The sequence below is a fragment of the Balaenoptera physalus genome (genome assembly GCF_965194825.1).
Source record: "Balaenoptera physalus genome assembly, chromosome: 20".
In the NCBI taxonomy this organism is placed as follows: domain Eukaryota; kingdom Metazoa; phylum Chordata; class Mammalia; order Artiodactyla; family Balaenopteridae; genus Balaenoptera; species Balaenoptera physalus.
In genome coordinates, this window is record NC_138901.1 from 7,511,008 (window position 1) to 7,528,185 (window position 17,178).

The following is a 17,178-nucleotide window of genomic DNA, read 5'->3' on the forward strand; positions in this document are numbered from 1 at the left end:
TCCAGCCTCACAGCCAAGGTGAGAGGCTTGGCTGAGTGCAGCAACCCACCTCTGCTCCGAATCCAGGTGGGCTCTGGGGGGTCACTGCCCCTGCAGGTGGGTTAGGTGTGGGAATGTTTTTAGAATCAGAAAGCCATAATGGCTGCCTCATGTACCATGGGCTCTCTTTAGTCGTCTAGACATGAAGAAGGGCCATAGAGAGCCAGACAAAATGAGACCTCTCCCAGCTATGGGAGATGCTGAGCCTAAGCCTTGTTTTTCCAGGCTTGTGCCCTTCCACTCTCGGGTAAACCACACAGAATGGTTTGTTTTGAAACAACATAGTCATTTCTTCTTCTAGTTCCATCCCAGTAGCAGCTGAGAGTAATTTGCAAATCCTTGACCCCGTCATGATGAAGATTAAGGCGCGCGCACGCGCACACACACACACACACACATACATACATACATACATAAACACACACGCACACACACACACCCCACCACCACCACCACCCCGCCCCCCCAGTGTTGGGTACTGTGTGCTGGGCATTAATACAAATATGCCTGTTGAGGAAGCTTTCTTTGGGGGACAAACTTTTTTTTTTTTTTTCAAAGAAAAAGAGTAATTCCATCACTCTGGGCCTGGGGAATAGGGATCAAGTTTTGTGTCTAAAAACTGCTTTAAAACCAGCTGAGGCCTTTAAGGTGTCCTAGTGGAATTTAGGAAAACTATCCCCAATTATAAGGTAAAGCAGGGGTATATCCAAAAATATAGCATGAGCTGTTCCAAATTTGAGCTGATTTTGTGATTGGCTAGAACTGTGCACAACCATTGAAATAAAGCCACAAAGAGCTGCGGATGATGCAGATACAAAATTTTACCAAGAAAGAACGTTTAGGCACCAGCATGCAGGAGGAAAAACAAATGTTGTCCTACAAACCACAAGCGCCAGCTCCTTTCTGTGCCTAGTGAGGAATGCAGGCTTCAGAACCTGGCCAAGCATTACTAGCAGGAGGGTAGACCGTGGCCTGCATCAAGGACTGTCAAGCTCTGCTTGGGCTCACAGAAAGGAAATGGTCAGTAGTGTTAGTGTCCATCTTCTGTCTTAGTATTTGGGGTATTTGGGCCTTGGAGCCTGTGCATAAAATAAGCCTTGGGGGTCGCCAAGTGTCAGGGCTTCAGTTGTGGACAGAAAGGAGGATTTGTGGGACCTGGAGCCTTTATGTGTACAGCTGCCAGCCTTCGCCTGAAGCTGAAGCCTCCTGGGGAAGTTGGCTGGAGAGCAGGGTGCATGCCCTTAACTGTCACCCCTTCTGGAATACAGCAAATCCCCTGGGAATGACATGCCTGCATGAGAGAGGAAGAACAGCCAAAAAAGAGAGGAGGTAGGATGGGAAGTTGGTTAATGTCTTTTTGTGTTCAGCCTCCCCTTTCTTGGTCCCACCTGGAGGTTGACTGATGTGCGTTACTGTATTTCATTCAGTCGTTTGAATTTCCAATCTGTGAAATGAAAAGTCCTCAAGGAACAATTTCTGTTCCTGTTAGGGAGCCCTCAGAAATGAGAACACAAAATCCAGCCCTCACAGTAACTTGATGTAGTTCTTTTGGAGGGTGAGCATAGAGGGGGTCAGACGGAGTTCTCCAGCTCAGACGTCCTGTGGTCCCCAGTAGCTAGCAGAGGCCCACCAGGGGGACAGAAAGACCAAGTCCTCGTGGCATCTCCAAGGACTAGAAACCGTGTCCCCAGCATGAGTTTTGTATGTTTCCCATGCTTCGTCCTGGCCCTGACTTCCTCTCCTGCCTGAGCTGGTGTCACACTGTCTTCGGGTTTCAGCCTCTGCCTCAAACCCCTCTCAACCCTCCCTCTATTCCGGAACTCTTCTGGCACATTTAAGTTTTATTTCAGTTGATATTTAACAATACTTTTGTATTCTAAACCCTTAATTTTGCATATTTCTGCCTTAAGTATGTGAAGTTTCTAACAATACGATATGTCACTGGAGGTGTCATTTATTTTGTTAGCAAATGAATTGATGTCATAACTCTCTTTTCACTAGATGGCACTCCTTCCTACTTTGACTTTTTAAGATCTGCTTTTAATTTTTCACTATAGCAGGTCTCAAAACATTTTCATTTCTTTACACAATTAAAAACTAGGATCCCAAAAAGCTTTTGTTCATTTTGCTTTTATCTCTTGATGTTTTAAATATTTGTTTATTTAAAAATAACAAACCTATTACATATTCACATAAATAACGTTTTTATGAGAAATTATCATTTCCAAAACAAAAAAAAGTCTGAACAAAAAATGGCATTGTTTTACCACTTTACAAGTCTCCTTAATGTCTGATGTCTACTTGAATAGGCAGCTAGGTTCTCATAACTGCTTCTGTGTTCAGTCTATTGCAACATGTTATTTTGGTTGAAGAATTCGAAAAAACTCTTGCTTCATACAGACAAGTCGTTGGAAAGAGAAGAGTATTTTGATAGCCCTTCAAGTACTTGTGGATGTTTGATGCTTCATCATAACTCAACAGGTGGTAGTTTCCTAAAGGTTAGTTGCAACGAGAATGTGAATCAATGAACTTTTTGGACTCTGCTTCACTTAAATCCACAGGTCTCTCACACTTTAAGTGGCTCTTTTGCCCATACATGATATTACATCATCAGACACTAGTGACTCGGACAATGTTGGTTCACCGAGTTATGCAGGTTTCCTAAATGTTGACACATTTTGTTCTGTAGTAGCCAAAAAAAATCTTATTTGTTAGTGACATTTCTGATCTCATCAGACAAGCCATTAAGTATCAGAAAGCTGTCATGCTCACAGTGGGAAGTATGTATTTTCCCAGATTCTAATTTTTGCTTGAGGACTTGAATTTTATTGTTGCCAGTAAATACCATGAGAGTTTTCCCTGAAATGACGGGCTTTGTTGTTAAGAAAATGCCTGCCAGCTACGTAAGTCTGAATAACCATAGTTTGTCAGTTATTCTTTCAAGTAAACGTGATATTCCATGAAGAAAGCAGCTAGTTCAGCTTGTAACTCAGTCACACAAAATGCTAAAATGTACTCAGTGATCAAGATGAATCATTTTTACTGCTTCGTCAAGGATATTCTTAAGTGAAATTTGCTTTTTTTTTTTTAAACCGAGACTATGACTACTGCTAAATTTGGTGCCACTGCCTTGATTTATTCTAAAGGGCCAAGAAGTTTACCCATTGTTGCCCCTGTAAATGTAACACCATGAAAGGACAAATAATGTCTTGGTATTACACAAATAGTTTTGACCTTGCAGACCCCCAGGGGTCCACAGATCAACTTCAAGAACTACTGTTCTTCAAAAACAAAAATCTTGGGTTGGAAATATTAATTAACTATTTGATAGCTGCTTTCATTGCCCTGTACCTGTCCATCGAGCTGTTAGCCTTATGGGGTGTTGAGTCGTATTGGAGGCAGTAGAGCGTCTGGAGTACGATGAGACCGCATAATCAAATCTGCCTCATTTGTTTTGTGAGGATTCACTGAGTAAATGTAGCAAATACGTAGATTACTGGTGTCTGGCCCGTCTGCATTCAGTAGCGTTAGTTGCGACGACCAGTGCCCCCTCAACACGCTTCCCAGGCTGGTCATACATGTCACTGGGCCTGTTTTGGGATATTGGATTCTGCATTTTAAACCGGACTGTGCTCCAAGGAGAGCAGAGGTGAGGAGACTTAAAGCCACGTCACGTGGGGAAAAGTTAAGGAGCTGGAAGAGGGAAGACTGGGGAAGAGCCGGCAGTTCTGTCTGCTGTTTGAAGGTCTGGTGAGGGAAGGGCGGTGGCAGCCCCATGCGGAACTCAAAGCAACGAGGAGATGTTTGCCTTCGCATAACGAAGAGCTGCCCTTAATTTCTGGCCAGAAGTGAGTCGAGGTGCCACAGGAGGTAGTGAACTCTCTGTTTCTGGCCTTTTCAGGAACGAATGTCCTAAAAGCAATGTGAGGGTGGGGTCGGACTAGAACCCCCAAGGTGTTTCTTGGGAAAGGACTTGGCATTGTGGATAAGCAGAGTTGAGTATTCTCCAACTGTATCATCTGTTGACTTTAGGAAGTACACATGTAGAGTACAAAGACTGGAAATTGCCCTTATTTTTATCACTCTGATGTTTGGGGTTACCTATGAGTGCAAAGTCCCATATTTGGGAATTTGAGGAAGAGATGAGAACTCCAGACCCCCCCCCGTAGGGAGCCTTTGGCCCTGATCCATCAGCCCGGGGTGGCAGGGATCGGGCCCTGGGGTTGCTGAGTTTGCCCTAAACTCGAGAAAAGGAGCTGGAGGAGGTGGCAGAGTGTCCCACGGAAACAATGCTTCAGCATTTCTGTTCCATCATATCTCGTTCTCGAACTTCAGTTTTCTGGTCTCATCTCTTCAGTAAGCAGCCCGACTTGGATGTTGCAGTTACTCAGCAGAAGGTGGCACTGCTGCCCTAGAAAAAGTCAGACTAGGAGTGGCGGTCATCTGTCCAGCTCCTTACCACAGGGACAGGGGCCCAAAGGCTCAAGTGTTTCCTCCATCTGTTTGCCCTTGGCCTGTGAGCTTCCCTTTTCACCACTCTCCTTTGTCCTTGTTTTACCTCAGTTGCCCTGGAACTTTTCCCCTTGTTTATTTTTTTCCCCACTCCCACGGTTCCCGTGGATAAAGGTATTTCCACTCACTCCCTGACCCTGACACATTCTTCCTTTGCAAACAAACACGGGCACTGATGAGCTGGCACGGGCAAGCTGGAGCAGCCCATTGCCAAGCTAACTGGGAGGCCCGGCTTCCCGGTGCGGGGCGGGATGGCCGGCCCCCTGAGGCGCTGTGGTCCAGGCTTTGACCCAGGGAAAGAATCCTCTCAGCCCAAGGAGCAAACATCTGTCAAAATAAAATAGTGTCTCTGGGTCAAAGAGGTGACATCGTGGGAGGGGGGGAATTGTGCCAGCATTTTTTTTTTTTTTTTTTTAATGTGAATGGTACCCTTTTATTATTATTATTATTATTTATTTATTTATTTATTTATGGCTGTGTTGGGTCTTCGTTTCTGTGCGAGGGCTTTCTCTAGTTGTGGCAAGCGGGGGTCACTCTTCATCGCGGTGCGCGGGCCTCTCACTATCGCGGCCTCTCTTGCTGTGGAGCACAGGCTCCAGACGCGCAGGCTCAGTAGTTGTGGCTCACGGGCCCAGTTGCTCTGCGGCATGTGGGATCCTCCCAGACCAGGGCTCGAACCCGTGTCCCCTGCATTGGCAGGCAGACTCTCAACCACTGCGCCACCAGGGAAGCCCTGTGCCAGCATTTTTTAAAAGGCGTGTACAACCCCAGCTCAAGGAAAACATTTAAAAAATCCTTCGACCCCAAAAGTAGTGCAGATATGTGGAGTTCACAACTCAGAGCCGGTCTAGTGGGTTTGGAGTCAGAAGACCTGGGTTGAGCGCTGGCTCGGCTGCCCTCCAGCTGTGGCCAACAGGCACATAACTTAAACTGTGCTCAGCTCGGCTGAAGTCAGGGCTGTGATACCCACTGTTCCAGGGGATTGTGGCAGTGATAGGAGAGAACGTGTAGGAACAAGTTTTTCTCAGCCTAAGATGCAGCTGTGAGCAGTACTCAGCCTTCTCACCCAAACACAGTCTGATTCTACGCCCTCACCCTGGAGGTCAGAAGTTGCCACAGTTTCTCAGTTCACGGCACCCTTGGTATCACAGGAGTCTTTCACAGAACTCCAAGGCCGAAAGAAATAACCTGACGGTTCTGTTTATTAAGTAATTTTCTCCCTGCAGTCAGCACCCGTGTCCTCACAATTTAGTAGCCACTTGAAAAAAATAATACATAAATTAGTGTGGTATCTGACAGATGTCAAGTAATGCTGTTTCCCTTGAAATTTTTAAATATCATGGGCACCTTTTGGGGGGACCTGGGGGGCCTTGATGGACAGCTTGGGAACTGCGCTGGTAGATGGTCTTAGAGTCCCAGAGCGGTGGGGCTCGGTGAAGTCCTCGCGCAGCCTCCCCTGGAGGCCTGGCTCAGCGCGTTGAACGGGCCTCTGCCTTCGGTGTCTGCACATACACACCTGAATTCCCTCAAGGAGGTCGAGCGTCTTCATCGCTATGTGTTGTTAATTGACTCAGAGTTTAGATGAAGGATTTGCCTCGGGAGGAACTGACTCGGTAATTCCCAATCTTCCTCTCCTCTCGAGCCCTTCCCCACCCCACCCCACCCCCTCCCCGACCCAGCACTATTATTGATCTTTTAAAATGTCAGAATCAAAGATCTGGAGACGGAAAACAGCCCGAGGAGCTTGTTTCAACAACAGGAGTCTGTTGTTGACAACTGACTCTAGGAAGAACTTTCAGGAGCCTGCCAGCCGTTCTCTTGCTGACCGCGTGAGGGGAGAGGCTGCCAGTTTCCGCAGGATCCGTGCAGAGCAAAATGTTTTCCTCTTTGGGCTTTGGGTGTGTTTGCTATACGTCCAGGACTCTGGAATCGGAAAAGGAGATGCTAAGCTTTTCACAGACAAGCAGCATGGGTTCTAGTCATCCTGAAGGCTCCTTCAGAGGGCAGGTGGTGGGGTGCGGCAGAGGAACCAAGGCCCTTTCCAGCCAGTGGGGATGGGTCGTTGTGTGCCTTTGCTTGGCGAGCTTCTGGGGAACCCTCACTTGAGGAATGTTCTGTTGAGAATTATTTTTCAGGATGGGACAGCAAAGGTTATCTTGTAAGAGCTTAAACTTGGACTTTTTCTTAGAGGTCTTTGACATGGAAAGGGTCATATAGCACTTTTTCTAGTGGTTATCTTGTCAGGGTTTTGTTGTTTTTATATTGTGCATATTTTATTGTCAGACTATTAGAGAAGCAAGATTGAATATTTAAGAAAAGAAAAAAAACCACCTAATTCCATGGGCCTGACAGTGCAGCCATTTTCATTCTTCCATCTGTGTAGGTTTGCCTGTGTAATAGCATATATATTTTGTATCCAGTTTTGTTCTCATTTGTATTACAAACATCTTCACTGTTGCTATAGTCTGGGTAATTATATAATAGCATGACACAAATGAAAAAATAACACTTGAGAATTAAGTGGTGGGTTATATCTCAATAAAACTGCTGTAGGAAAGATTTTTTTTTTGTAATTTTCTAAATATCTCCAAATGGGGACTGATGCAGAAAAGATTGAGATTCACCAGCTTTTGTTCGAGTAGTAATACCAGTCAGGAGCAACACACTTCTTCACATCACTTCCCTTCATTCTTCTCATATATTCAGCTAGCTAAAATAAAATCCAAAAATGGCACATTATAGTAGCAAAATGTGAATATAGTTTTGTAATTGTTATCGAATAAAGTGTTACGTAGGCAGTTTCTTTCCAATGAGATTCCCTGATGGACAGGAAATGTGCCATGCTATTTACACAAGTCAAAAGAAAGAACTCATTCTTTAAAATCTGAGTTCTCATTGGAAGTCTGCAGGATTGTTCACCCAGTAAGGGAGGCTGGCTTAGTAGGATTCGGGTTTTGGTAGCATTTTTTCTGTAAGCCCCCAGGAAATCTCTAGGCTAAGGACAGGGGTGGCAGCACCCACTGTGTATATGATTAAGTCCTCAGGACCTTGACTTCCGTTCAAGTCAACTCAGACATTACTCACTGGGGCACCACGGATTCTTGAGCCCTTTCCCCTGATCGTTACAGTTAAAAGGTAATAGATCTGGCCGTCTTCCCCTTAAGTCAAGGGTTTAACACCTGTTTCGCCTGTGATCTGCTATGGAGTCATTCCTGGAGAGGAATTTTACCTCCTTGGTCTTCGATGTTGGCTTCCCCAGTGGTTGAACCAAGGGCTTCGAAGAAACTGTGACTATTCACAGCCTCCTGGTCTCAAGGGAGGAGGTGAGAAGTTGGGAAGTGGTATTTCTAGGCTTTGGAGTCAGGCTGGAGCTTGAGTTCCAACATTGCCATTTATTGGGCAAGAAACTGCTTCATTGTATTTTGCTTCAGTTTGCTCGTCTGTAAAATGGAAATAAAGTCTGCTTCATGGGGTTATTATGAGACTTGAATAATGTATGTTAGCTTTTACTGAGTTCTGTTTAGAGTGTGAGAGGGAGAATATATTCTTGGTCCCTCCATCTTGGTTTTATTTTCCTATCTGGCCCCCATGTTCTGCACCCCCCATACCCCATGATCCTTTGAGTGCTTATTAGAAAAAAAAAATGACAGCATGACTCACCTAGGACCAGAGAAGGAAATGGCCCTTGACCATTGCTGGCTTGTGAGCTATCCACTCTTTTTTTTTTTTTTCGAATTTTAAAAATACTATATATTTATTGTGATTGAGTTATATGTACATTTACAAAGAGATAACCAACCAGATTACAGGCTACAGAATCGGGCAACAGCCCAGAAAGCCCCTGGGAACAACTGAACATTCAGTGGAACATCTTCTCGCCTGTCACTGCTAGACAGCCACTCAATTTAGTGCATATGCGTGTGCAAAATTTATGGAAAAAGCTGCACTCAGCCAATATGCAACAGATGAGCCATCCATTCTTAACTTCTGGCTATTGTAATTAGGCCTTTGAACTCTTGAAAATGCCCAGGCCTATTTAACATTGGCATTTCCTTGCTCTCACCGCAGTGAATAGCCACATGGCCTTCTTTAGGCCTGGTCTTTAGCAAGGGGGGGGTTGCCCTTGCAGAGTGAGTGACATAAAATATCCAGGCTGGGGTCTACAAGTCTGTCTGGGTGGTGATCTGGTCTGAGCAGCAGACAGAAAGACAGAGACAGGGCAGGCTGTGGAAGTAGCTGTCTTGTCCAGATTGAAAGAAACCCAAGGTAGGTCCTTTGTCTTGCCACATTCTGAAGAAGGCCTGGCTATATCTGTAGCTGAACACCGCTGGGAGAAATGTTGTGATTGCTGGAAGTTGTGATCTCCTGCAAAAGGAAGAAGGACCATTATTCTCCCTCTAACCCCTACTCTTGGCTGCACCGCAGCTGCCATCAGGGTCTTCTTGACTGCACTCGCTCCCAGTCAGCTGAAGCCCCAGAAGCCCCACCCCGCCCCTGTGCGGTTCTCCGTCCAAGAAGGAGCCGCTGCGAGCCCGGTCCGCCTGCCCATCAGCCGTGCAAGCCCTGACAGACTTTGTTCCCTATGGGACTACATGCCACGGATTACTAACCAAGGTGTGACTGGGGCCTTCCCCAGTGATGATTTATCTTTTTGAAATTTATGATGCAGAAGGCAAGCTGCCTGTCTTTAGGGATCCAGCACTTCTCACCTTCGTCCTGTGTTTCAGTCCAGGTCCCTTGAGATGCTACTGTGCGATTTCTGGATTTGACAGGATTTTACTCGTTTGTATTCTTAACATTGGGATACAGTTGAAAACTAAATTTTCCCTAAGCAGTGCCTTAAAGATTCTGGCGTTCCCTCTGGCCCTGTAGACAGTTAATCCTCTTCCTACCAGTATGTACGTGAGGACCAGTGTGCATGTCCACACTCCTGGCTTTCTGGCATCTCACTGCTTTTTGCCCCGATGTTAATCTAACATCGCAGCTTGGCAGTTGACCTCCCAGGCAAGATAATGCTTTCGTAGTTTGGTGGCGCTGTCAAGGTGTGTCTCAGAAACTTCACTTTGCTGCCCTCAGCCTCACAAAGCTGTCTTCTTTGTGCCTGTCTGGCTCCAAGCTCTCCAACTCAAAGCATAGAGACACTGTTTTTGTGGAGAACCCTTAAGAAGAAAGTGCAGCCTGGCCTCACCACTGAGGACTTGACTCAAATCCTTGACGTGAGGTAACCTCTCTGCCCAGGCACAGCCCACCTGACACCCTGGGCAGGAGAGAGAGAAATGGAATGGCCCTCTCTGAGCACCTTCTACAGCTTTCAAGAAACTCAGGGTCTTCAGGGGTCTTGAATCAAATCTGTGGTTACGCTTGCAATAGTCAGATAATAAAGTCTCCCCTTCAGAAGTGGCTCCAGCCAGAGCTTTGCCTTCACATGAATTCTGGTTGGTTCCACGTGACAGAGCATCAGCGCCATGCTGAGCCCTGTGGGCATCACTGGAGAAAGGATTTTCAGAGAGAGACCGTTCCTCTCCCCTTCCCCGCCTTTGCTTCAGTCTACAAGGCCAGCTCTAGAGCTGGCTTAGTTTGTCTTGGCAGATGCCTGTTTAATGCTTTTCCTGTAGAAACCTCTCTGCTTGGGGAGCTGAGCCTTCCCGGCAATGAGCTGGGAGTGAAGGCGAGTCCATTGCATCCAAAGTGGCCCCACCAACTTCCGCCCATTTTTGTGATAAGTTGAGTGTTTCCATCCCCAGGCAGGCAGCCTGCCATGGCAGTGGCCCAATCCTGACCCAACAGGATACAACGGAAGGAAATGTGCTGGTGATGGGCTTTCTCCAGGGCTCTCCTGGGTGTGTGGGTAGAACAACCCACGCCAGGCATTTGTGCCACGGGTGGGCTGTCCCCCACACGGCACTGGGTTCAGTGACTTCCACTAAGTCTTGGGTTACTGCCACTCTCGATCCACGCCCCCACCCGTGTCTGTCAAACGACAGTAATTTTATTCTGGAGCTTGGAGGTATCTCAACAAAAGTTCCAGAATTGCTGCTTTCTTGGCAACCTGAAGTGACTCACATGTGCCTCAGAAAACCTTGTTTGACCATCAGCTTGAAGCTTTCAGGAGGGCTTCCTAGGCACACCAGTGGCTTCTGAAGCAGCAGGATTGTCTGCCCACAATTTCATGAGCCTGTCGTGAGAATTAAATGAGATCTTTCACTGAAGTGCTTAGCGTGATACCTAAAATTATTCCCCTAGACTGAATTTTATTCATTCCACATGCCCAGTGTTTGGCCCATTGCCTGGTACATAATAAATGCTTGGTAAGTTATTTGTGGAATAAATAAATGAACTATACGATAATTCTTTTTTTGTCAAGATTAGGAGCAACAAGGTAGATTTAAGGTTTTTTTTAAATTCAGCATTGGTGCCTCCACGCACACACCTTCCTGCTTGTCCCATATCAACCTTTATTGCAGCTCTAGCCCCTTTATTTAGCTCCTCCGCTGGCCTCCCTTTCTTATATCGAGTCCACACATTGAAATTAACTGTGGACTTGAACAGGTTTGGAGTCTGGGGGTTAATGCACTGCAGGTGCTGGTGGCTTTGAAACCCTAAACTGGACTGAAGAAAAACTGGCCACTGGGCAGTTAACTGATTAGAAAGGAGAGAGAGAGGGAGAAAGTGTGTGTGTGTCTGTCTGTCTGTCAGTGTTTGAGCACCTGTTGTGGGCAGGGCACTGACTATTGCAGGTGCTGGGAACACAGTGGTAAATAAGACAGTTAGAGCACAGAATAGGGCACATGTCGTCTCGTTGGCCAGATGCGGGTGTGGTGGAGGAAAGCTTCCTTGAACCAAGGTCTGAAGTCTGAATGGGGCTTACTAGGCTGGAGTGGGGAGGGGGTGATCCAGGGAGCAGCTTTGCCAGGATCCGGGTGGGGGGAGGGTGTTGAAGTGGCCGGCAGGGAGCCCCCGGGGCCTCAGGCCACAGTGAGGGTTCATTTTTAAGTGGGTACCCTGCTCCTGAAGTGAGATGTCATTAGGGCGTTATAATTCCTGGGGCAGCCCCAGATCTGAGAGGACAGAAGATTTGGGAGGCTTTGTTTTGCTAATCTGCCTCCCCAACTGCCCCCTACTTTTAAGGTGCAGGATTACGTCATCCAACAGAAAACATGTCTGTAGCATTCTTTCCCATGGAGTGGGGAGAGGCTACCCTTTGCCCTCTGTTCAGAGTGCTTTCTCTGTGCCTAATGCTCCCAGAACTGGGGAGAAAAGGCGACGTTGAGGTCCGGCAGAATCCAGCTGCCGGAAGCTCCGTTGCTCTGTCTCAAGTTGGACGCCGGACCTTTGAGTGCACTTGGTGGGCTGGTTCCGGGAAGGGTTGATGAAGCATTGTTGGCTGTAAATAAACCTCCATTCTCCCCACCAGAAGCTGCTCCTCCTCTGCTGAGTAAATCCTCCCAGCTCACATGGCAGCTTGTCCCGCTTCGTGGAGCCATATTGTTTTTCCTTCCTTCCTCTGCTCCAGTCATAGTTTTGCCGGCGGCTGGACTTTTATATTCTCTGCAGGGGGAACCACATTTCAGATTATGTAATTCCTGAGGACAAGGCCCCTGCCATGGCCGTTAGATTCTTCCACATCTCAGGCATAGTTGATTAAGAAGTCAGCAGTGTTGGGTTCAGACCACAGTCCTCCAGGGACGACCCCCAGCCCGCAGCAGCCACTCGCGCCCCAGTTGGTGGGACTGAAGTGAAGCCCAGGGAGGTTGGAGGGGTGCAGACAGTCTGAAGAAGAGGCCTCAGAGCTCTCTTTCCTCCCCTCCCTTTCCAGTCTTCTCACTAGGCTTCTTAGGAAGATGTGGATTTTGTTTTGCTTTGTTTTTCCTTGTGTCTTAATTGGACTTGAACTAGAGAGCAGAAATGGTTTACCTGGTATTTTCTCCTAGAAACTGCTATGTGAGATGCTCTCCTAGGCAAGAAAAGCACTCAGCCTGCTGTGTCTGAGGGGCGTGTGCTGTCATGTCCAGGTCTGGCCAGGTCTCTGGGCTGTGGGCTTCATGCCTCCCGGCTGACGCAGACATCCAACTGTCTGGTAAATAGATCTCCAGGCTGAGTTCATTTCTTTGAAGAACTGAATATCCACCTGGAGGCCAGGGAGGGTGGATTCACGCAAGTCAGGGCAGGTGTCCTTTGTGCCTTCGGAAACACCGCTTTGGGGGAAGAAAAAGAACAGTGGGGGTTCTTGTTGCTTTTCACTTGTATCTGCTTTGCTGCTCCCTTTCTGCCTCTTTAAGGACATACTGAGACTCTCTCTATAGCAGGTTTTATAAAACCAGTTTCTTGAAGTACTGGCAGTTTAATGGTGTGAACCTTCCTTCTATCTCCTTAGCTCTGTCCTTTTAAATACTTCATCTGTTGTTTTTTTCTGACACCATGGCTGGCTTCCGAGATAACTATCATGGGTGCATTGTTCATTTTTGTGCTGAATTCCTGGTATCCGAGGCATGACTGTCTCTCTGGGTCTTTGTCTTGAATGTGGACCCCCCCTCTCCTCCCCGCAAGGCTGCTTTCATTGGATGAAACTTGCCTCAATGGACAGTTGAGCATAAATGGTTCTAAAAAGCATCTTTGGGGTACTGGACCCCTGTCTTCAGTGGTCTCACTGGACACCCCGACTCTCCCTCCTTGCTGGGCTTTCTTCAGCATCACTTGAAGTCCTGCACCCAACTCCACTCCAAGAGCATGTGATGCTGCGGCTCAGGCCCTTTGTTGTGGGGCAGAGCCAAGCCCTTCTTCTCGGGCTCAGGGCAGGGGCCGGGGGCGGGGTTAGGCTGCTTTAGGATCCGGAAGCACCGCGTCGTCGGCTTTCTTCTTTGGGGGCACCTTGGTACCACACCACATGCCCAGGAACTCAGCAGGCCCACAACCAGCTTGTTCACGTCAGAGGGCAGAGGAATTCCATTCTAAAGCGTAACAAGGTGTGGCCACCAGGAGTCACAGAGTCCCACTGTTTGATTCTCCAGGGCCTTAGGAGTCACACGGGTACATGTGACACACGAATGGGGGATCTGAACAACGACAGATTCCAAAGTCTTTCCAGGAGACCTTTGTGCAGAATGATATGGCTTCCAGTCTGTGGAGACTCATTTATACGTTTGGCTTTCAGGAGTCTCTCAAGGCAGGAGAATCTTCTCTTGCTTGCGGTTGGGTCCATGGTCCATTGGTCGATACTTTGCTTGGGGATAGTGTGGAGCTGGATTCCGCTGCTGGGAAGGTGGGGTGGGACTTCTTCCTGGGGGTGCTGGGTTTGGGATTGAATAAGAGGCCATAGCTCCAGGGGACTTCGGGTGCTCTCTGGGCAGTACCTGCCCCTTCTGTCCGTGTGTGTGTGTGTGTGTGTGTGTGTGTGTGTGCGCGCGCGCTCTCTGGGCAGTACCTGCCCCTTCTGTCCGTGTGTGTGTGTGTGTGTGTGTGTGTGTGTGTGTGTGTACCCTGTGAGGGCAGAAAACCAGAGACTAGACTAGTTGGCAGATTGAAACCAATTTTTTTTTGTTTTGTGGCATGTGTAAAAAGATAAACTTGGGGGGAAATGAGGAGCCAAGCCAAAAAAGGAAAGACTGAAAGAAGTGGAAAAAACTTCCTGTTTGTGATTTTGCCCTATCATTTCTTTTTCTCCCAGAGATGTGACTAAACAGACCTCAGCTAAGCCAGGCCAGGACCTTGTGGTATGCAGGAATCCCCACCTCTCCCCACCCCTCCCCCTCCCGTCGCTGGGGCACAGGAGAGCCCCAGGGAGCCTCACAGCCTTTAATCTCACCGAGGAGCCCCTGGTGTGAACAAGTACTTTCCCCTTTGAAGAGAAGCTGCCTGTTTGGCGACTAACTTCCTGTGCCTCTGGAGCAGATGCGGCTGAATTCCCACGTGGATATCTTGCCTCTTTCCTCGCTGCTCTGCATTTTGCCCACGAAAGGGGCTGGGGCAGTGCTTTGGGAAAGAGCTCTAGGGGGCCTTTGAAGAGTTAACGGGTCAGTCCTGTATGACCAGCCAAATGGCCCGGGAGGGGAGGAAGGATGTACCCACCTGATGCTTTCCCACAATTAGCACCCAGAAAGCTGTCCCCTAGAGGTAAAATTTAAGGACCTTCTACAGTCCAATGTTTTGTTACTGCCAGGCTCTTTAACATTGGTTCCTCCGGAGTCACAGCTACGAAGGGATTGTTGTGGGACCCGTGGAGACCGGCTCTCTCTGGCGAGCAGCTGGTGGATAAGCAGCCTGAATTTGGCACGGCAGCCCTCGGGTGCGCCTCCGCTTTGCCCACCTGATCGGCAGGGGGCGGGTGGCTGGAGGAGACGGTTGCTAAGCAGCCTGGCCTGGACGTTATGCCCGTCCAGGTCGAATGAAGAGCTGCAGTGTGCCGAAGAACGAGGGGGTTTTGGCCTGTCCCAGAACCAGGAGGGACTTTTTGGAGAAGGGGGCTAAGAACTGCTGCTCTGGTCTTGGCGTGGAGCCCGGGGGCGGGGGGTGGTCTTCCTGCCCCTTCCCTTCTGAGACGTCACCTCGGTGTAACATTGCTTCGTGTCAGCGGAGTGCGCAGAGCTCCACGGCCGTTTCCATGTGCCCATCGGGTCCAGAGTTGTTACTGTCTTATGTCCTCCCTCACCAACCAGAGGGAGGGGGCGTGAGAGCCAACAATCTCATGAGCACAGCTTCTGCCACTGTGATCATTACCGTGTTATGGCACTTGGGACCCCTGACCTAACTGTGTTTGAGGGGCTCGGTTTCCCCAGAAATGGGGAAAGCAGGTACGTTCCTGCCGTTGTGCATTTGGGGCAGCAGAAGCAAGGAAAGGCCTTCCTCCCCAAGGTGCCCGGGTGTGTGACCACGGCTGGGACGGTGCCTTCTCCGGGCTGATTTGGTTTAGATGAAGCATTTGCTCTGAGCAGTGAAATCCAGAGCAAGTCCAGAGCAGTCTGATGAGAAACCTCTGCTCCTAGAGCTCTGCACGCCGCCAGAACTGAAGGACGTGTGGGAGTGGGTGCTGGGGATGGGGGTTTGCAGGAAGGGTCAGAGAAAGCTTTTCTTTGGCGAGACTGTGAGCCAACGTAAGGCGAGCTGACAGGTGGGCCAGCGAGAGCCACAGCGAGGCTGCCTCCAAGCCGGGGCTTCCTGGGGCCAGTGCCGTGACTTGTTGAAGGCCCGCTGCCTGCCTGCCCCCCGGTTCCATGAGCTACCCCCTCGTGATAAAGCCTCTCTTTTTTTGCTGAAACTGAGAGTAAGAAAAATCTCTCGGGAGCAGACAGTCTTTTGCGTTTTGGTCTTGCGATTCTCGTGTTGTGAAGTAGCCACCTCTTGCTTCCTGGGCACCAGCTGGAGGCGCTGGTGTTCTGGGGCGGCTGGCGGGCCCTGGGAGAGCAGCGAGCAGGGTCCAGGTGGGCAGCCGTCCTTGGCTGGTGTTTGCTTTCCTCATCGTTGGGGGTACTGGTCACTGCTGGGGGCCGTGGAGGAGACAAGCAGGTGTCGGGAGCATCCCAGCTGCTCTGATGAAGGAAGGAGGGGTATTCGGAGGTTCAGGGGTCCCAGGATCCCCCAAAGTATCCGCTCACTCTCGGGGCTCTTTACCGTGCTTTCACCTTTTCTCCTTCCTTAAAAATCCTGAGTGGTGTCAGTGAGGAGAGTGACTGTGGGTCAGGAGGCCCGGGCTTACTCCTTGTGTTTCTGTTTTTCTTTTGCAGGATAACCCAGAAGTAGAAAAGCGAGATCCCCAGGAATTAGTTGGTGAGTATCCGGGGGTGGTGGGGGCGAGCCTCGGGGGCAGGTCTCCGAGCCTCACCCAGAGCCAACTGGCTTCCAGCCACGCAGGCGGCTTCTCTCTGCTTCGGCCAAGGCAACTGTTCTGCCGCAAGCCTGCGTCTTCAGACTCTCACAGGGCCTTTGGCATTTTCTAAGACGTCTGGATAAGACACCCAGGGAAAAATTCTTCTTTGACAATCAGATTCATGGTGCGTTTCACTGGGCTTTGGTCATTTGCCAGTGTTGTCAAGAGGGATTCAGGGCCCCCTTCAGCTGGGAGCTCGTTCCCCTTGTGCCCTGCGCCCGTCCTCCGGCCTTGTACCCCCGCAGCCCCCTCCACTGGCATATTCATGGGCTCAAGGAGCAAACATGTGGCCTCTGCTGGCACCCTACTCTGTCCCCAGGAGGGAACATGCCTGACAGCCCTGGGGTCTGGGGCCCTTTGTGTGACTGGCCAGGGCGGTTACATTTCTGGAAAGTGACACACGTGTCATCCCAGTTCCGTGTTAACCTCAGCCTCTTAATCCTTTTAGGAAGCCTCTCAGCTCCTTCAGTTTGGCCACGGACTTTGTAAGGGCTCTCCCAAGGCCTGGCACAACCTCACGGTGGGGGGACCTGCCCTCCCTCTCTGTGGCGACTGTGCCCGTCTCTCTCTGTCTCTCTCCGCCTGCTCCACTGGTCTTCACAAAGCGGGTTCCTGCTCCCCGTGGCCCTGCTTCTCAGGCGGCCTGCAGAGCCCGCTCCTCTGCTTCCAGATGGAGCCTTTGAGACGTACTTACTCTGCCCTGGGAAGCCCCGGACTCAGCCTGGAAATGCTGCTTCCTGCACCCCCTCCAACCTGACCTTTCTCTG

General features: G+C 49.3%; 1 protein-coding gene across 2 annotated transcripts in view; it reads left to right on the plus strand.

The window, feature by feature from the left end:
- SAP30BP (SAP30 binding protein) overlaps window positions 1-17,178 on the plus strand; it is a 34,954-nt gene that overhangs the window by 4,341 nt on the left and 13,435 nt on the right. For both annotated transcript variants that reach the window (XM_082443265.1, XM_082443266.1), the window contains exon 4: window positions 16,269-16,311. In XM_082443265.1, the coding sequence (XP_082299391.1) occupies window positions 16,269-16,311 (43 nt within the window). The remainder of the gene's footprint in view (window positions 1-16,268; window positions 16,312-17,178) is intronic.